General features: G+C 41.4%; 1 protein-coding gene across 3 annotated transcripts in view; it reads left to right on the plus strand.

Moving 5' to 3' along the window:
* Nfia (nuclear factor I A) overlaps positions 1 to 19001 on the plus strand; it is a 351492-nt gene extending 332491 nt beyond the window's left edge. For all 3 annotated transcript variants that reach the window (XM_026407234.2, XM_026407231.2, XM_026407233.2), the window contains one exon: positions 16124 to 19001. In XM_026407234.2, coding sequence (XP_026263019.1) covers positions 16124 to 16141 — 18 coding nt within the window. In that variant the 3' untranslated portion in view covers positions 16142 to 19001. The remainder of the gene's footprint in view (positions 1 to 16123) is intronic.
* Positions 19002 to 21747: the final 2746 nt, after the last annotated feature.

Here is a 21747-nt window from a genome sequence, read left to right on the forward strand (position 1 = left end):
TGTGCCACGAATTCCCTCATTAGCCACAATGAATGATATTTATTTATTAAGATAATGCTTAGCATTCTCCCAAGGAGCAAGTTAAAGCTCAACTAACAGCAGTAGTTTCTCCACTTAAGGACAAACACACCAAGGAATGGCATACGGGGAGTCTCTGTGTGTAATTTCATATTAAAAAACAATTAAACACTATGCCTGTCTGGTGAGGGAGGAAGGGAACAAATCCCAGTGCAAAACCAAGCTCTGAGCCTGGGAGCACAGTTTCTGAATGTTTATTTTGTCAGGTATACAACTGACATGATCGCCCTAATGGGGTGGTGATCCTCATTGAATTGCAGATCGGTGTGAGTGACGGAAATACCGCAGGGACCCAAATAAGTGGTGCATACCGTATCACTTAGGCTGCATCCTTCAGCCAAGTGGAAGTCAGTGGTTTCTTTTTCTCTCTCCCCTTTCCATCGCACGCACACCAACACACACCACGTGAGCAACTGCCTATTCCAGAAGCTCCGCGTGAAGCGCTGATTACCTACCTAGGGCCATTCTGGCTCACCTTTCCAGACTCCCTCCCCTTGGCCCTCTGTTACCTGGGTGCACCCCCCGCCCCACCCCCACCCGTATGGCAGATAATGATGCATCAGATCAGTCTGTCTTGCTGCTGCATCAAGACCCAGATCAATTTATTGACTCTGTCAGAGGGGCTGGGTACAGTAATTGTTACAAGAGAAGAATGGAAAGTGAGAACGTGTCCACATGAAAAATAAAAATGACATTTTGTTCTTTTCTGCCCCTGCCCCCCCCCACCTCATAGATCTTTATGTGTTTACACAGCAGAGAGCACTTTACTTAAGTTAATCAGCTGCTTCCACATTATTAATTGTGACAGTTAGGGTGCTACATGGACAGGAAGAGTATTATGGGAAGCATTGATCTCACTCTGATGGTGTGGGCCTGAGCAGGTTTTGCTATTCCTGTCCTTATCTCACTGCTTTGGGGTCCCATCAAATCACATTTCCCTGATTGACAACCCAGAATGCCTCCCATCAATACAATTGATTTTGTGAAAAAGGACAGGAACGTTTTTCAGCTGGAGGTAGATGAATTATGGTGATGGTAAAGCAAGCATTTCAGAAATCTTTCAGTTTGGAAACCTAAATTGGGAGCTAAGGTATTGTTATCTTCCACACACAAACATAATCTGTAGCCCCAGAAAAAATGATATTAGGAGAAACTTACTACAAGTGAAAATAGATTTAGTCGAAGTGAGCAGTGAACCTGAGGATATCATAGCTGTTTTGAAAAGGCCACCTGCTAATTTTTTTTGTGGAAAATTTTTGGTTAAGTGCACATCTTTGAAAGACATTTCATTAAAGTTCAACTTTCATGGCTTATACCTGTAGACCCTAACATAAATCCTATGTGAACGGACAAAACTGAGTGGGTGTCATTTGTGACCTGGAAATAAAAGGTCAGCCATTGAATTTATAGCTTTTTTAGTGAAAAGAACATAAAGATTCCTGCCAACTGGAGTCAATCCATATTTTAATGTTTCCTAGTTAAGATTATGAAATCAAGGGATTAGGATCATGCTGTTCAGTGAAGGTCAGAAATTAAATGTGATGGGCTAAGTGTCATTCCCATGGGGTAGAAGTTAATATTTCAGAAACCATTGCTACCCCTGGCAGTCCAAAAATGAATTGTCCATGATCATTAGCAAAGGTAAGGCGAATCCCACTATCATTACTAAATTTAATGATGATTATTATATTAATCAACTATATTATTAAATGACTCTGCTGTTCTCCTCTAATGTCCCCAAACAGTAATAGTGACTTGATTGCTATCAGATAATTCTCATATACAATCAAGAACAAGATTGAAGACCATGGATGAAGGCCTCCTTTGGGGAAAAGAAGTTGTGGCTATCTTATTGATAACAGTGATAACATAAAATTTTCTTCTAAGACTAAGAGTTGGGAGAAATACAGATCTGGTATTCAGTATGATTCACCAGTACAAATTTTTTAAATATAAAAAAAAGAAGGAAAGCAACATGTATTTCTCTTTCAGATTTGTATGCCCTAAAAGGAAAAAAAAGTTCATTTTTCCAGATCTTTTTCTTCCTCATATTTTTAGAGCTCTGGATTCCATCTACTGTGGATTTTTATGAAGGGGGAGAAAGACTCTTTAAATGTCATTATAGGATGACTCAGACACATGTACCCCATACTATTTTCAAATCCATTTTAAGATGCCAGTATTTTTTGAAGTTATAAGAATAATGTATGCTGAAGCTGGTAATTTCCTTAAATATTATCTGCTCTGGACCCTGTCATCTTTCTGATATTGCTTTTAGTGCATTTTGGAATAAAGTTCTTATCACTTTGCTAAAGTAGCACCTCCAAATAAGTGCATGATTTCTACTACAAAAGTCTTCTATAAAAGCCCAGTACCCATTAAACTGATCCCAGTGCTTTGGAATCCTGAGGAACAAAAGCTTGATATTCAGATGTGCATAGACTACCACATGGTATCGAGTGTGCGTGTACGCATGTGTGTGTGTTTGTGAAAGGGAAGCCTGTGCTGCTGTCTCTTTGGTTGCACATTTTTTTTCTGTCCTTCACAGTGCAGACAAAGGTTAAAATTCTCATCCACCTTCATGGGCAAGCACTTTAAAGTGCTTCTGCATGAGCCAGGGAGTAGGGAGGACCTTTGATTTAAAGTTCAACATTTACATTTGTAATTTTGACTAATTTCTGTGCTTGCATTAATTAAATTGAAATTGTTTAATTAGAATAAAACTAAAATTGATCATTAGGATTAATTTAACCTGATAGGCTTTGTGTGCCTTTCTAGACAAATATTATGAAATATAGTGATAATGAAGCAGTGAGAGATCTAATTTCACATCTTATAATGATTTTAATATCTGTCAATTGTTCTCTCTGGTATCTGGATAGTGCTGAATGCTACTCTTTGTTACATCATTACCATTCAGCTAGAGCCATGCTGCATCTCTTAGTTGGCCTCTACCCCAATATTTCTTTCTGTCAAAGTCTAAAGATGGACCAGATTCTCTTCACACTACCCTCCTAGTAGCATCATGGTTGCCCTTTCCCCTGCCCCACCATCTTCCAGGAAGACAATTTGCTTGGCTCATCCCCTGGGCTTTGCATCACAGTGACCTTTGTAAACCAAGAGCTGCTGGATGAAACTCCTTATGGAATTCACTAATGCTTCTCAGCCCTGGGGTCAATACTGTCAAATGTGGACTATCTCCTTGCACCCCTTTCTGGCTGCTTGGTTTGCATAGGAACCAACTACAGAATTAAGCCTCAGAGTAAGATGGGAAATTCCAACCACCTGCTAACTCTAAGCTAGGTTGAAAGAGAAGGCCACTCCTAATTTGCTTCAAAGAAATAGCTTGCTCTCTTCATCCACTCCCTTCCAGAGAGCTCTATCAATCGAGCATGTTTCCAAATTTGGTGCCTTCTGTTACTTAAATAAAATTATAGAAAGATGAGACTACTATTTTACCAAAAGATCCAGTATAAATTAAATAATATGAGATATGAATTACCTACCTACACATCAAGAAATGCAGAACGTTTTTGAACTATCAAATATCAAATTATTTTGTCTTCAAAACAATTAGGATCCACATGGGTAAATTAAATCCTTAGGAAAGTCTGCAAACCATTTGAGTTTCAAACACCTCCCATCCACCATTTTCCAGAGTTGTTTTAAAAATAATTACTATTATTTGTTAAAATTATTTGTTGCTATTATTTGTTATTAATAATAATAACTATTTTGGCAGTTATGCTTGATTTGTTTCCTAACAGTAACCCTTAATGACAGGGATCCAAAGAGCAGTGGAGAATGAACCAAAATTATTTCAATATTTATGAAAGAGAAATATTAACAAAAAAACATTTGGGATTTGACCAATGTGGAGAATATGTTACCTGCAAATTATCTTATTTTTGTAGATTGGTCAATCGGTCCTGGGTAAAGACTGAGAAACTGAGACTGAGACTAAGAGCTGTGAGTCCTGATTTTGCCCAATCACCATATCTAAACTGATGCCCCCAAAAGAATCCAGTGTCACTGCTTCTCAGCACATCATCTAATCAGTCCCACTTTTATTCATGTTTTTTTCCACAGAGGAAACTCCTCATGTTCATAGAAAGGATTGGATTTGGAAGCATATTTGCCTATAATTTGGTTTTAAGAACCCCTGGACGTTTTCAGCCTTTGAACTAGACTGAGTTCAGGGAATGGGGGGGGGGTGCGGGGGAAAGGAATCGAATCCCAGCATAGAGCCAGTATGCTTTGTGCTGTTATTATACTAAGATAAGAAAAGTCCCTGAGCTGGCATATAAAGATGAGATTTCTGTCTTCCCCAAGGCAGAAAGGAATCCTTCCCTTCACTTCAAAAACAAAGCATCAGCTCTGGCCTCCTGGAACTGATTTTTGTCACAAGATAGAACACTTTTGTATATTGTTTCATTTCCTCCTCTCCACCACCAAGCTAGGATGTTGGTCTTAATCCCTTCTCAACAGAGGTGCAAACTGAGATCTAGATTCACCGTGGACTCTGAGCCCTTCCACCCTCAGCTGTGTGGCTCTTCTCTGAACCCCATAGCAGCGTTTATTTTCCAGCCATTTATTGAAGTCATCTCATATCACTCTGTGGAATGCAGCTGCTGAACCTGAGAACTGGGAGCTCTACAACCTAAGGGGTTGGCCTTGGCCGAGGATGCTCACGTGCAGGGCAGAGCTGCTCTGGTACAAAGAGATGCTTCAGATGTAAAAACCAGGGTTCCCCTTAGGCACTGCCCTAAGGGAACAATTACCGTTAGCTTGGCCAGTTTGTCAGTGATTATCCAGTCTTGCTTGATAAACTCAGATTCAGAAAGAAGCTGAGAGACAGAGTCCATTGTCTTTTTTTTTTTTTTTTTTTTTTCCTACTGCCTTTCCATTACCATGGCTAGCTTCTCTGAACTTCTGGACCCTTGCTCAGTGATGAGATTGATTCTCAGCCTCAACCAACAAGGAAATGAGCTTTACCCAGATTACTTCCCTTTGAGTGCCCAGAATCCCTCCTTTGGCTTATCCTGTTTCTAGACCCAAAACAACCATTTCTTCCTCTCTGGCCCACCTTTATTAACTGGACAATCCTGAGCTCTCTTTGACCTCACAAATCTCTGAGGGTTTTGGTAAACATACCATGGAATCACTTTGGGGCTGGGAGCATTTCTCTTCATAGCTCTTTTCAATTTCATTTTAAAGGCAGAAAAAGAGTTTAGCAAACCCTGGTTTTTACATCTGAAGAAAATAAATGTGCCTTGGCCACATCCATGAAGAGATGAAAATAACTGAAGTAAAACTTGAAATCACACTGGCTATGGAAGTCTAGAATATACCTCTAGAATCCATGGCTCACCTTTTAAGTATAATGTTAACTCAAAAGCTTTACAGGGAAAATTGAGAAGATCCAGTTCTGTTGGCTCCTGCCCTGTTTTCTCTTTGCTTGCCTCTGTGGTAGATCTGAAGAAACATTTAATACCAACTAGAGCTCCACGCAGCGCAGCCTCTGAGGGGTCTGCAATGCCTGAGAAAGCAGTCCGGATTCCAACTGTAAAACATTCCTTCACCAAGCCTTGGAAACTGGCATACTGCGCCGGCAGAGTTCAGAGGGAGCACATGTAAATGAGGCTCAGTTATAAACTCCTGAGGAGTGTTTTATTTAGTTTAAACCTGAACTTGAACTCGTAAACGTGTTCCTGGAGAACAATACGAAAAGGCTGATGCAGTCAAACAGGAAGTCATATTTTAGCTCAGATGATTCACTTCTTTAACAGAAAAGAAAAATCTCGAAGTGTTTTTTAATGGAACTGTCTTCTAGAAGAGCACAAGTTGGCATGTCTGCAGGATGTTTGTGATTGCCGAATCAGAATGAAAGTGAATCTATATCATTTGAACCTGCCACATTCTGGCAAAATAAATAATAGGATCTCCTATCCATATGGTCATTTAACAAGGGGAAAAGATCATGAAGAATTTATAAACATATGACTGTCATGTAATTCCTAATTGGTTTTATTAAATGATAATAAAGTGACTATAGAAGTGTGGGGCTATTCCACACTAGCGCTGTGTGGTGTGTGTGTGTGTGTGTGTGTGTGTGTGTGTGTGTTCTGAGTGGATTCCTATATCTCAGTTACTGATAGAGCACTAACCAAATGGAATTTATCAAAAACCAAGAGAGAACAAATTTGCTTGTATGCTTGATTTTAGAAAACACATTCTTGAATCTGTCTTCAACAATTTTTGCTTGCATGATCTCCTCCATCTCAAAAGTCATTACTAAAAAGGTAAAAAATAAATTAAATTTTCCGTATTAGAATGATATTACCTCTCTCCAAGAAGCAAATCCCTTCCAGGAAAGCCAAGTGGCTGTACCAATCACATATGTTACGTACGTGTCCAAATCACTGGTAAGACCCTTCAAGAGACTGTGGGTGCAGGTTTGCAGGAACTTCACCTTGCACCCACCCATCTCCATCAAGATACCGCCCACTCACATCCTGGAGATACTTAGAAAGAATCTAATTATTTGTAATAATGAATATTGCTTGGTTGTAAATTTAATCTTCAAATTTAGAAGGAAATAAATCCAAACATAAAAAGCATTTGCTATTTCAGCATTAAAAACAACAAAAAAATACCGTCATTTGAAACTGCAACTCTCCCCTGTAAGTTTGTTTTGCAAGTCACGTCTTAACAAAGACAAGTCTTGTTGTTAAAACCTAAATCCTACCACATTTTCAGGAGGAGGAGGAAAGCATTGTTCACCAGTTCCTGGATTGGGCTTTCAGGGACGCACTACGGAAAAATCTTGGCTCAGATGAAACCCTGACCTCCAGCCCCCCATCCAGATCACAGTGGTGCTTCCCATATGATGCTGCTTACTTCGATTTTAGGCTAATATTTCAAAGCCATTTTGCATTTTATTTCCTCCCTCAGATGCTGTGTAACTGGTATGATACTGAGGCCTGGTGTGCAGAGAAGTTAAGTTGGACCCCTGATGTCCACAGTGCAGGGTTTAGGTCTCTGAGCCCATGATCGGACTTTTCCCTTGGTCATGCTCACTCTAACCTCAGTGAGGGATATGCCCAGTTTCACCCCAGTTGGTGAGACATCTAACACTGAGAATGAGTCACAGACAACCAAGAATCTAAAGCAAAGTGAAGAAAGGTAAAGGAACGGAATCTGTGTCCTACAACCAGAGAGGTCTCAGGAGGTGCTGGGCCCCACAGCACCAGGATCTGGGCTGGGGTTGGTCCAGCACCCAGGCCCGGCAGTCCAGCCCTCGGTTGCACCTCACTGTCCCCCACTCTCTGTTTTCATGGATCTGATGGCTGGCAGCTCCATTTCTCCTTCTCTGCCTTCTCCTTGCCGTGAGTGGACCGGGAAGGACTGTCGGTTTTGGACACTCCTTGAGAGGGCAAGGGTCTGACCTCATTCTCATGGGCAGCTCAGCCACAGGTGTGGAGGGCAGGAGAGACTTGGAGGAGGAAGGAAAGGGAGGGACAGGGACAGGGCACCGAGAAGGGTTAAAGTACAGAAGAAGGGGGTGGGGGCGGTGCGCAGTGGGGTGAAGAAGCCCAAAGGGGCAGATGCTGCCCAGCGTTTGGAAGGTCTCCCCGGCTGGAAAGGTTAGACTGGGAATCTGTTTCTGGCAAGGGAGCGGCTCTTCTGGAATTCTATTACAGGGTGTCTCTTGGAGAATTTCTGAAGCCACTGGACTTTCCACAGTAATGTTGTTCTTCCCCTTTTGGACCGTATCTACCTGCACAGTGCAAACAGTCGGACCTCATGATGGATCCGCTGCGACCTGAGCCATGTTTGGGAAGAGCAGGAGTGAGGAAGCACACAGTAGAATCATTATTATAATGGGGCCACGCTCTGCTGAGCGCCGACCTCCACTCCCACGCCTCTCTCTTTAAACAGAAAGGTTACCTCCCTGGGCCACCGTTGGGCCAACCCCAAGTGTGACTGTCTGCACTTGTTAGACAACAGGCATTTAATTAAAATTGGAATCCAATGTGTAGAAAACATACATTTTTTCATTTCATAGCTCCCCAGGAAACCATATTCCCTTCCTTCCCCACTCCCCACAGTGTTCTCCCTGCCAAAAAAAAAAAAAAAAAAAAAAAAACCCTAGGGAAAAGATGATTTTAATGTGAAATCAAAACTTACAAAGGGCTGGGCCGCTCCTTTATTTTTGCCTTTGGGGCAGACATTAGGCACTAATGAAGCCAGCATTGTGTCTTGAGAGCAGAGCCAGCTTTTTATGGCCAACTTCCCATATGGAGAAGAATTTGTCCCATCTCAGGGCATGAAAATACAGCATTTAATGAATCTATAACTAAAGTCTTTGGTCTTGCGCTTGTGCCATAGAAGGGGCAGCCTGATGCCTCTTGATATCTTGTTGGCCTTTGTGGAGTCAAAAAAGTTAAAAAAGAACAGATCATAAACACAAGGCCCAAGGTGAGAAGACAACCACCCAGCCCCGCTGTCACCGCCTCTCCCACAGCCCAGCATCCAGCGCACTGTCTGGGCTCCGCCCAGCACATCCGGCAGTGCCATCCTGGGCCCGATAGATGGGCGCACTGGACGAGTTCATCGGGTCCTTGTCCCCTTAATCTCCACGCTGCACCTCAGATCTCAGGCAGCTTCCGTGGCGCGGGCTCACTTTAATGGACAGAATCTATTTTTCATGAAAAAGCAGGAAATAAGCTGTCTCTTTCATAAAAAGATTTACAAAATGTAATCATTGTTGAAATATTCCCTTTGAACTGCCGTGTCCACGGGGGTCTCCGGCTCCCAGAGTCGGGCTTCATTAGAACCTCCTCCTAAGCGGCTCCAGAAGGGCAGGTACGCTGGTGGTGCCCGGCTTTGATGTCTTGAATGAATGAAAGAAAAGCACAATAAAAAAGAGCTGTTGATCAAGCATAAAATACTCTTTAAGCTGACAGAATAGCAGCGTTAACACACCCTAAGCTGCTTTTAGTTTTTCCCTTTTTTCCTCACATTTTCCTGTGCTTTGTGTACAGTGGGGGTTTGTATTTTATAAGAAGTCTCTGATCTATGTAGTATGCCATTCGCTAACAAAAACCAAAATAGGATTGTTTCTGTCCCACTTGGTTGCCTGACTACTCCTTCCCTCCCTCCCCTTTCCCCCTCACCCCCAACCTCCGAGGCTCAGTTAGCCTTGCAAGGCAAGGGCCCAAATGCCTTTCATAAACTTGAGCCAATTCCTTTTGTGCCGTTGGTTTCGCCGCTCTGATTTTAATACTGCAATTAAAGACAGATTTTTATTTTCTCAAGAACTTTCTCTTGCAACTGGGGAAAGGGAACTGACGCAGCTGCTACTTTTAACTAAGAAATTATATCATTAAATCAGAGAAAGTGCCTTGTTAAGGGATAACTTTGCTAGGAAAATGGTTCTCTTTAGGTCTCAGGGGGATCCTAAGGTCCCAGACCCATTTTATAGTTAGAGAAACTCTGTTTTGGTTCACACCCCAAGATGGTTTTCTGTCCTTGCCCCTAACCGGGTATCATCTCATCTAATCCCCACAGATGGGTAAAGTTGGTATCTCCATTTCATAGAATGGAAAACTGAGACTCAGAGGGGCTGACTAGCTTCCCTAGGGTCATCTAACTCACCCATAACAGTGCTGGCGCTCGTCTTCCTGTAATGTGGACTTCGGAGTTCTAGATCTTTGCACCATGCACGCAGCCCTCCAGTTAGTCTTCAGAGCCTTGCCAGTGGGTCATCGTGCGATTTTTAATCCATAAGTCTTTGGTTTCCTGAGGTAAAAGATTAATCAATGAAAACATAAAGGGAGACCAAAAGAAAAATTGACTTGGTGGTAAGGAACACCGGGGCAGCCTGGGATATGGTGAAAGATTCCGACCTTGGAACACTGTCTGCATAATTGGATTGTGTGCTCTCAAGGTTTGGAGGTACCGGATGGCTTATGGGGTAAAAAGATTAGTGTTTTCCCATCTTGAGGTTTGAACCAAAACGGAGGTCTTGGCTGGGAGCAGCACAGCCATTCTCCAGGGAGCGGTGGTTTGGACAACGGCTCTGTGCTCGTAGCAAGCAGGCAGCGGTCCATGTTACAGAACCGTGGCACATGCTGCTGACGCGCTGGGCCACTCTCGGCCCCATGCAGCAGCTCCTGCGTCGGAACTGCCTGGGGCGGCTTGTGGAGTCTCGTGTTTCTCCAGGGAGAGTGCCTGTTATTTGGGGAGGCATGAGCATGTGGTGTGAGTGTGGATGTGGCCCTACCAGGCCAGGAGTCACTCATCTAGAGGCCTTGCTTTACCCTCCTTAGGTGAGAGATGCCTGGCTTTGGGAAGTTGTATGCAGCATGTTTCTCCTTGCTTATTCAATGGTGTTTGTCAGGCACCTTGTGTGCCGGACACGGGGATGCCACACCTGAGAAGGGAGGCATCTTTCTTAAGGAAAAAAAACAGGTTATTCTAGTTCAGCCACCATGATAGGTGAACCCTGTGGGTAAAGTCCCTAAGAAGACCTCTCAGAGGAAGGAACATGTAACTTGGAACCCAAGGATGAGCAAAGTGCTAGAAAAGCCAAGGAAGAGGCTCAGAATGATCCAAGGCCCAACAGGGAGAAAGCACTTGGCTTCGGGGATCTAAAAGAAGTTTAACAGGGCACAAGTGTTGAGTACAAGTGGTGGAAAGATAAGGCCTCTAAGGTGAGCAGGGCCACTCACAGCCCATTAATGTTTTAATAGTTTCCTGTACAATAAACAAGTCTTGGTTTAGAGTTATTGAAAACAGGCTTTCTTTAATTAACAAAATAAAATCAGACAAGAAGAATGACCACAGAGATCAAAGCCCAAGGCTGGCAATACCAATAACTAACACCTGAGAATAGCTTGCCACTCTCTTCAGAAGGAACCCATGGAAACCAACGCCTTCCTCTCACATTCTGCATCCAACTGCAGAATGGTCCTCACGGCCATCCTCTGGGCTCCCGGGAACAGGGCCGGCTTTACTGGGAGTCACACAGGGAGTCAGTGGGAAGAATGGGCCTGAGTCCGAGTCCTTCTGACAGTACATATCAGCCTCTTCAGTTTACAAAGATCCTACTGTGAGGAAAGCAAGATTTCTGGTATTGGGAAGAGTATGGAAGTCTAAAATCCAGCCCCTTCTTCCTGCTAGACAATAAAATCCTCAAGAGCAGGGACCATATGTATTTTATTCACAGAATCCCCAGAGCCTGTATCTCTAGCACCCAGCACACAGTCAGCCCTAAGTGCTCACTGAATGAGTGACTAATGCTCCCAAGTGGTTGATACTAATGGGAGAAGCCTACTCCGAGGTCCTATTTACTTCCATCGTATTGGAGCAGGGAGAGGGGACTACCAGGTATGGGACTGGTTTGCCAAGGACAACTCATTCATAATCAGTAGTGAGCTTAGTTCATCCAAATAAGAGCAGGAAGCCAAAAATAGCTAACTGGATTAGTGTGACCCAGCAGAGGTAGCCTTGAGAGAAAAGGCAAAATGGTGACTGTGACTCATGCAGTCTTAGTTAGCAGCATCCTCTTTGGGGGCCGGTGGGGAATTGAGCCTGGGAGGTGGGGGAGAAGCTCCCTGTATTTTTGTGTTTCCGTTTTATGTGTGTAAATGTCCTTAAATAACCCACCTTGCCAGGAGAAGAAAGCAAAGTGTCACACCCAGTTCTGGATTCCACATTAACAACCTCCTTCCGCAGTGTTAAACTTTGCCCTTGAGGCCTTTTGTTTAACTTTTTAATTTGAAAAACAGATTCTGCCCTGTCACAGTCTGTTCCACACACACACCCCCACCCCCAGCACCCTATCTTTTTTTCCCCCTTTTGGTTCAAGTGAAAATATAACTATCTCAGACAGACATATTTCTTTCTGTTTTTAAAATGTGCATCCTGTCCTCTCTGTGAAAAGCTATAAAAGGCTTTTTCAGAAGTTGCCCTACACATTGGAATGTGTGTCATTAGTTAAGGAGTTGTGTCCCTTGGCTTCACCCACCTCGTCTTCAGTACCCTCAAGACCCAACTTTGGAAAATGGTCTCAGTGTCCTAATTGCTCTCCATGAGGCATAAGAAATGAAACAGATTGGCACTGTCAGATTGGCCTGCCGTTCCAGGTTTCCTGTTTAGGATGCAGTCGGATAGATACTGTTTGTGGTTCCTAAAGTACTGTGAGTATTCCAGAATTCAGGCAGAATGGGATTCGAACTGTAAATTAAGGGGCGGGAGGTGTGGTAAAACTCCATAGAGAACTGTGAAGGGGAAAAAAAAATGTCGCGCTGCAATGGTTAAATGAAATTTTATAAGCACATTCAGCGTGGAGCTGTTTTGCATTACATGAGTTGAATACCTTAGAGACGCCACATCTGCAGGCACTTTATTAAATCCTTAGTCAGCACTTTCCAACCTGATGAGATTACTTCTTCATCTGACTGGAGAGAAGGAAAGCTGAGCTCTTGTCCCGGACTGCAGATTTCTTTTGATGTTTCACCTTGAACACTGAAAGAGGACAGTTCCCCCCTCCCACCCCCAGTACATCACAAGCTGTAGGCATTGGGAATGTAACTGACTAATTGTACCCAACCAGAGACTTTGTGGGAGTGTGGATTTATGGACCTCCAAAACAACTGTAGCTGAATGTTCCTGAGGGGAAAAAATAGATCAAAGCTCTGTGTTTACTTCCTTAATGTAAATGTATCAAGATAACATCATCCGATATTGTATTGTAATATTGCAACTCACAGGAGATAAGGGACAGAGATTCCTTTGTAGTCCATCTGGCTACAGTAGAATAGATTAAGGGGCTATAAAGTATGAAGGCAGAAACCATATGAAACCTAAGCTTATGTCAGTAAATGTCTGGAGACGATTTTTTGACTCTCCATAAATGAATTTTGTTTAATGTGTCAACATTTTCCCAGTGATTTGCTATTCAATCCCAACAATTTAACAATCTCAGATTTCTTTTATATATTTCCTGTATGGCCCAAGAAGAAAATAGGCAGAATCATTCTTCAATGAATGTTTTGAAACTTTCCCTGCTTGCATAATGAAAATTAAAAGAAAATATCACACAAGAAAATAGGCTTTTCCAAAAGTTGTCTTGTCCATCTGGTGTTTCTGCAGTTCATGGAAGTTCACAGAAGTCAAGAGGCTTATCCATGTGTGACTGTCACGCTGGTCACAGAAAGATTATGAGAATCTTCAAGTGCAAACTGATCATTAGGAAATTTGGTGAAATGGACGAATTTACTATTATTAGAACTGTTTATCTGCTATTTCTGCCAAAGAAAGAAAGAAAGATGGGTTCCTGGTGTGGTTTCCCTGACTTCCCCCTCTGGAAGATCCTGGTCAAGTAGCCGGGTTAATTGTCATGAAGATTAGAGTGATGTTGAAATAAGTACTAATGGTCAAATTACAGGAGTAAAAAAGTTGAAGAATAGGTTTTGGTTTGGGCCTGAAAGGGTTAATTAAGGTTTTTTCACGGGTTATTAAAGACCCCCAACCCCTGCCTCAGGAGTCATATTGACACCCCACCACAGGGCAGCTTGGCTCCTCTATTGACATGTTGCTGGTCAGAACACAATAGCCTTCTGTCTGCAAATCATTGCTAAAATCATCTCAAGGAAAGAAAGTTCGCAAGCTTTAACGTTAGACAAAAGCCCAAGAGTTGCAGCATGCAGCTCAAAAACCCAGAGTCAGCAACTTCTATTGATTAAAAACTAACCTTTAAAGTAACTCTGAGAGTGTGTGGTTAGCATTTAAATTTAAACATGTCATGAGTTGATTTGTGTTACTGAATACCAACTCAGAAGGAGTAACATTCACATCGCATTTTTTTTCCTAATTCCCTTAAGCAGCTAAAGTATTTCATGAAATGTCAATAGGGCAAAAAGAAAAAGGGGAGGGGCCCAAAGCTGGGCCTTGTAGTTTTCTTTCCCATGCAAATATTCACCCCCCAAAAGAAAAGTGTGGAGAGTGAAACACAATAATTAGTCCTTTGTCTAACTTTCCCAAGTGCCAGAGAAAGACAGATTAATTAAATATACAACAGTGTTGGTTTTTGGAGTGGGGGTCTTGCTTGCTGTGTAGGTCATAAATTAGGCAGAATAAATACTTCAATGTGTTTGCAGTGGGCCTGCTACGTCAGAACCACTGGAAGGTTGGTGGGAGGAGAGCGGAGGGTTTCTTGCTAATGATAGTCACGTCTGGGTCTGTCTGGTTGCTCTTAGCAACCAGACATGATGTAACACCAGGATGAACTTGAACTTGGGGGACTTGAAAAGAGAACAATAGACCAGAGCAATCAATAAAGCCTATTTCAGTGAAGGATTACAGAGCTGCTCTGGGGTAACCTTGTCGGCAAGGCACATACTGAATAGTAAGATGTGTGAAGAAACTTTTTTTTTTTTTTTTTTGCTTTGCTTTTTAAGAGAAGTGCAGAGGCACTGCAGATTTTTGTAGTGCCCTGAGGTCTCGTCCAGAGACAGTGGTATGGAAAACTGCTCCCCCTGCCGACTCACTGAGTCCCAGGCCTTTGCTTTAAGAATTAACCGGTCTGTCACATTAAAGAAGTCTGGAATTTTACAACTGCCTTAGAAAGTGTGCAAACAGAAATTGTGAGCATTGTTTGCCACACTCAGAGTTTGAGAGTGTTCTGTTAAAGTGTGAATGCAGTTCTAACGTGGATCAGCATCCGCTATTTAGGAGAGGCCTACTAAAAATAAAAACACTTTGGGGCCTGAGTCCCTCTCCTTCTTTTCTCCCTCTTCTTTCTTTGGTCTAGTTAGATGTAGGCCATGTGTAGTTGCCAGAATGATTTCCTTTCAGGACACAAGAGGCTCTATTGTTTTCCTCAAAGCATGTGGATGAAGAATAACATCAAATGATGAGCACTTGTTCACTTTAGACTGAGGGTTTTTAAACTCCTCTGGAAATCAAAGGTAGTTTGTGTAACCAGGAAATCTTACACCAACCTCCAGGTAGCTCTTTTTTTAGCCATTCTTCAGCCAGTCCTGACTTTACCTAATGGAATCTCTTAGACAAGGCCAGGCCTTCACCTGACTGGATCATCCACACATGACCCACTCTGAGGCACTTTTCAGTGACTAATGACAAATGTAGTGAATTTTTCAGGGTATTGCCGGAGGAAAGTTGGCAAAGGCCATATACTTTCTAATTCACTTAAGACTCTGATATTAGTCTATACTTGGTCACTTTGTTTAGCGAACTTAACTTTCCTTGCTGACAAAGAAATGCCAGCAGATAAAGTAATGTCCTACTGGAGTATGACTCAAAGCTGATCATCTATGGGTTCATGAAAGGAGAAGGTAGCTGGGCCCAGACATGGAGACCTTTAAATGCTGAAGGGACAAAAGCATAGCTTCATTTACCCTGTGGACCTAGTGGCAGTTACCAAGGCAAAGCCTTGCTCCTTTTTGATGATTATGTGTCCTTTCTGAAAATATTATTTTAGAAATATTGGACTGAAAGGAGCTTTAATTTATTTCCTGAAGTCGACCTCGCACACATACGAAGAAGGAGAGAGTAAGAGAAATGAGTGGCTTTCCCTAAATTACCCAAGAGATGACCAAGGGCTTCTCCCCTTTACCTCCTCTCACTTATGGTATTGTTGCTAACACCTGTGCCTGCTAAAGAATGCTGCAGTCACCCTGTGGGCACCCAATGTGTGCCCACTCATTGGAAGGAGACACTGAAAATCATCCAAGTCACCTAGCCATTCATTACCCCATGAAACCTCTTCTTTCTCCCATTCTCCATTCACTCAGCTCTTCTTGGGTGAAGATATTCTGTATTCCAGGCTGAGAATTGAATGAGAAACAAGATGGTCAACTTCTAAAATAGGCTGTTTTGCAAACTGGACTTCTGTTTTTTTGTGACAAGGATAGAACCCAGGGCCTCACACACACCAGTCAAGCGCTGTGTAAGTGAGCTACACCCCAGCCCCACAAACTGCCCTTCTAACTGCACTCTTCCTTTTGTCTTCCAGTCCTGGTACCTGGGATAAAAGTTGCAGCGTCCCACCATCCACCAGACAGACCACCTGACCCCTTCTCAACTCTGTAACATGGACGCAACCTCAACCCAGCGCGGTTACAACTTCACTGTCAGTGGAAGGGGAGAAAAACCGATTCAAATCAACTTGTACATGGAAACAGCAAGCATTATGGTCAAACAGCAAAGGCCATAACCTTTTGGGATTTTTTTTTTAAATACTTTAGGGACTGTTGTAATTTCTCATATGGTGCTGGAAATGGTTGGGCTTTGTAACATTTGGAGTGTTTCCGTGGTAGCGTGAGCATTAGGTGATGTGGCTAGCGGAGGACTACCCTTGCTCACTGACTTCCTGCTGTAACACACTTTCCTTACGGAGCCTGGCTGTTTCACAGTATTTCATGAATTTACCCACACAGGTGTGATCCTTCTTGAGCATTCAAGAGGCACATGGAGAACTAAATCTTTTGTAGTAGCTGAGATCTGCAATATATAACTTACGGGACAGTCAAAGGGCAATGTTTTTCTGTAACATATTGGAAAAAGAAAATGCAGTTATGTTCCTTTTTTATTTTTCTTTTAGTTTGGTTTGGTTCAGCAGTCAGCAGTTAAGTATATAACATGGCCCGCAAGGACAATGAATCCACTCACGTTGCAGAACAATTCCGAAAATGGCAAACTACTACTACTATTCAGTTTTTTAAAAGTTTTGAAATGCTGCACTTACATTAAAAACAACAACAACATTTTTCAACAATTTCAACAATGACACAAAAATTCACATGGAAATGGGGAAGATGGTCTGTGTTGACAGAAACTGACAGGAATCAATCAAAACAATCGAATTTTGAATTGAGTAAAGTGCAATTTCATTGGATAGCTAAATATCTTTGTAAGATAGAGATTGTTGAAAATTCTATTTTTGTTTTTCAAGTCCTTCCACCCCAGGACTCTAAATTATTGGGGTAAAAAACAGCCTTGCAAGAAAAAAGGGGAGCTATTTTTGCTTTTTATGTTTTTTATTGTTAAACTTGTATCCCTTTAAAAACTGAAGGAAAATTAAAAAAAAAAACAAAAAAACAAATCTAATGGTGCTTTTACCACAATATGTTAACTACATTAAATGCTAATTAATTATTTTCTGTTATCAAAGCACATAACTAAAATGAAATCATGGTATCTGTTAATTTTATAAGCTAGAAGTCATTATAATGAATTATGCCAATTCTGAAGATTTTTACATGTATCTGGCAACATAGGATTTATCAGTTATCAGACACCTCATGGTACCAGAGATTGTCCAGAAGTTTTAAAGACCTTTGCGTCCCTGAACTGGGCTATGGGAAAAAAAAAATAATAATAATAATGAAACCAATACTGACACAAATGCTGGTGCCCATTCAGATCAAGGGCACTTGTTAGGGAAAAACAAAGTTTGCACCCCCCAAATGTCCTGTATCTTATGTAAAAAAGAAAAAAAAAGAGAAAAAAAAAGAAACAAACAAACAAAAACAAAAAAAAGTGCAAGTGATTTTTCTACCAGACAGCGAAGCACCCCTTTGCTTCCCATGCAACTTCAAGAAGGTTCCCTAAACTATACATATATAAACGTTCTGGTTGGCGGCCCTGCTGATCAGAGGAAGTCTCTGCATGTTCTAGTGTTAGTAACTAATTTTTATATAGTTAATGTAGGATAAAGTAGAGTGCATTAAGACACAATATGGTAATGGTAACCCTCCTCTAGGCACTTGCCTTTAAACTTTGTTTTCAGCCCTTCAGAAGGGTTCTACTACTGTCCTATACAATCAAGTAACTGAAATTCTTGGGAAGACACTTTGCTCCTCATCTTCCCCCCCCCAACAATGTTGTTTTGTTTTGTTTTTTTTCCTTAATTTGCACGAAAACAAAAAATTCCATATCAATGTGCCTTGCCCTGGATAGCGATTATTTGTGGAATTGTTGCACATGCTCCTCTATTGAAAGGGGTTTTTCCCTCGTCAAGCATTTGGAGACACTTTTTGTAAATGTGACTTTTATGTCAGCCATCGTCAGTTTCAACATCTAGAACTCAATAGAAAGTCAGTTGTCCCGCAGATAGGAGTAGTCGTTATTGTCCTGTGTGGTCAGTGGCAGTGCATTGCTGAGATCTGTAGATGCTTAGAATGTCAGTATTTTGGATGTTGCTGCATTTTACAATTTATTTGGAGTCTTCCTTATTTCCCGCCCCCCCCAGATATATGAAAATATGCAATACCTGCTTATATCATGTAGAAAAAGCTTAGCAATTATTAATTTTTCTTTTCCTTTTCCTTTTTTTTTTTTTTTTAATTTGACCAAAGTCAGTGCTGCACTTGACGCAGTGTGTTTTAGGTGTTTGTCTTTGTACTTTTTGTGATTTTTGAATGCACGTGCGCAGGAAGGGCTCCTCTTAGAGAAGCAGTCAAACTGTGAAGCACTAAGCTGACCCTGCTTCAAGCAATTTTGTTTTTACAACTGTTCCTTTCACAAGCAAGCCTTAAAAAAAAAGAAAAAAAGAAAAAAAAAAGACAACTTCCTTTTTCTTCAGCTCCCACACCCCATTTTTCTTAGCAGACTGCAGTCAATCCACATTCAATAAAAAGTATATAATGCCCATTTTTATATGCACGTTTTTAAACTTCCAAGTTCTGAAAATTGTTTACTGGTTATCTCTATTTAAGGAAAAAAAAATAAAATAAAACATTTTGGATTTTCATATGTGTCTGATAAGTGGTTGAATAGTCGTTTGGCGCTGTTGTATGGTGTGATTGTCAGTGTACGGTGTCACTTCCTATAGCCAGCCAGCATACTTTGCCTTCCCCTATAGCACTTAGCTGGGCATTACTTTATTATGACATATGTGCACTAAAAAAAAAAAAAAGAAAAAAAAATTTAAAAAAAGGAAGAAAAAAACAGAAAAGAAAGAAAGAAAAAAAATAGCAGCTTTCAGTGCTTCACAGTGAAGGGAAAAAAGCCTAGACAAACATTTTGTCAGAACCTTGCAATAAGCCAAGGTATTACCAGTAAATTGGTTGTATATACAATAAAATTGCACCCTTTTTTAAAACAAAACAAACTAAGCAATAGTTTGGGCAGTTCTAGTTGTTTTTAGTGCGCATGTTGTAGTCATGACTGCAAAGAGAGAGAATAAACTGCCCACTCAGAAGATATGTAATTTGTATTGTTGTATAGTTTTATTGATTACACTGATTTATTCTACCCTATTTTATAATGCAGGACTTTTGTAATGTTGTTTAAATGAGGAAAAAATTTCTGTCAAATTAGCCTAGTGAAATTTCTGATTGTTCATTATAAAGGCAGCGTTCATAGAATTGCTTTTCTTTCTTTCCCCCTCCCTTTGGGAACTGGATTTAAGTTTAAAACTTTCCTGTTTCCTTTTTTTTTTTTGTAAGTATTTAAATACAGTTATTTTTTTTCTCTCAATGGTATAGCATATTCCTATGCTTGAGAAGCATAGGTCTACTGAAAAACCATTGTAAATGGACTTTACAGGTATGCTGTATTTTTGAAGGTATTTTGTTGTATTAAGTTTGATGAAGCTAAAATTAGGGAACTCTGAACAGATTTGCAGGAAAAAAAATGTTTTAAAGGCTTTAAAACATTAGGGAGGCAGTCTAGGGTGATAACAAACAGGGGTTAAGTATTAAGTACACTAAGTTACATTTTTTGTTCATGTTCCATTGTCCAGAAAGCAGCAGGAAACTGTAGTTCAGTGTGATCAAGCAGGAAAAAAGAAACACCAACAATCGGGAGTGTGTTGCTTTTTAGATTAAAAGCTGAGCAAAGATGTTTGAGGAAGACTTTGCTACCTGGGGTGTGCAGACAGACAGACTTGAGAGCTATCAGCATTTGAAGGCCCAGCCCTCCATTCTGAGACACATTTGAATTTTCTCCCCATCAAATGGCATTAGCAAGATTGGCAAAGATAGGTCCCTCAAGTGACTCCATGTTTTTTTCTTTGGGAACTGAAGTCAGAGGCACAAACACTAATTCTTATCATTTATCAATGTACTTTTTCTTTTGGCCCCTTCCCTTGCTACCATCAAAGGCTTTTTTTCTGATCCTTCCAGGGCAGAGGCCCACCCCTATTGCCACTCACTGTCCCCCATCCCCAGCCTTTTTCGTCCTTCTGAGCTTTCTGTTTCTTCACCCCCTGGCAGGACAGTTACTTCTTGTCAGCTCATTCCCTACCCTGGCCTAGGTCCGGGTGGGCTCCTGGGTGGCCTGCGGGGCTACACCTCTTGAAGCTTGTGCTCTTCATTTTCTGACAGTCGAAGTGTGAAGGACCCAAACTTTCTAGTCACTCATTCAGTCAGCCCACAGGAATATGCAGAACCCATCTCAGAAAATCTTGTCTTTCACTTTTTCAAACCCTGATCTCCGCATGCTTTGATTCTATTATAGTGACCGTGCCAGGAAGTACTTATGAAATCTGGATTAAGAAAAACATTTGTTCCCCTGTGATTGTTTTTTGGGGGGAGTGGTTTCTAAGAATGTCATCTAACATACTTTACATCCATGTCTGGAAATATCTTTGTCCACAGTGGTGGTGGTGGTGGTCTCTCTCTCTCTCTCTCTCTCTCTCTCTCTCTCCTTCTCTTTCCTTTCTTTCTGTTTCTGGGTGGCAGGCCTCCATAGGACACATGTAATACACAACCGGCATGGTAATGTAAGGAGAGCGTCAGGGGCACCTTGAAGCCCACCCTCCAGACCTGTCCTAGGTGGTCTCAGAAGCTGCTCTGCCCGTGGGCACAGCTTTCATCCCCATTGGCTGCCGAGGCCATTTTGTCTTGAAGTCAATGCATGTACTTATTGTCTGACAGTCCACCTGCTCTGCCTTCTCCACGTCCAAGGCTGTGCATTTGTCTAATTAGTGTCATGTATGTTTCCCTTTTATTTTTTCCAATAAAAAAAAAGCAGTGGGATGAAAATTGCTTTGATATATAGCAGGTAACATTGAAGCTATTCCATAGCACTTAACTGTAGTGAATACTGTGTCACCAATTCTGAGATCAATTTAATGTTTAATGCAAATCCATTACATGGTGCTATTACAGGCTGACAAAATGATTTACACAAATGTGACAACTTGGGCTCAATTCACTCTGCTTTCCAACAGTGTAAATGCATAGCAGTGTTTATCTGCATGAGAACTATGCACTAATCTATCTGAAGAAAAAAAAAACTATATCAACTTTGGTATCTACTTTCCGTTTACTTCAATCCTTGCCTTTTTGGTCATTGTTATAATGCCAGCTTTAGGACAGAAAGAAATATAAGAAAACCAGCATAATACCTGATATATTAAAATGTAGTGCCTGTGAAATCTGTATTATATTGCTCTTCTGAAGTAAGATTTTTCTACACCGGTAGCCTTCGCTGTCTGTCAGTCAGGACCTCTGGTATAGGTGATGTAAAATAACCGTACAATATTAATGCATGCTATCCATAATGCTTAGTGAACTGTATGAATATTACTCAAAGTTATGTTAGTCTTTTTTTCTGACTTGGTTCTTGTCAGCTAGGTTATTTCACTGAGAACGCAAATTCTGTCTTTTCTTGATTTCGGTTGTTTTCAGT

The sequence above is a fragment of the Urocitellus parryii genome, chromosome 11 (genome assembly GCF_045843805.1).
Source record: "Urocitellus parryii isolate mUroPar1 chromosome 11, mUroPar1.hap1, whole genome shotgun sequence".
Classification (NCBI taxonomy): domain Eukaryota; kingdom Metazoa; phylum Chordata; class Mammalia; order Rodentia; family Sciuridae; genus Urocitellus; species Urocitellus parryii.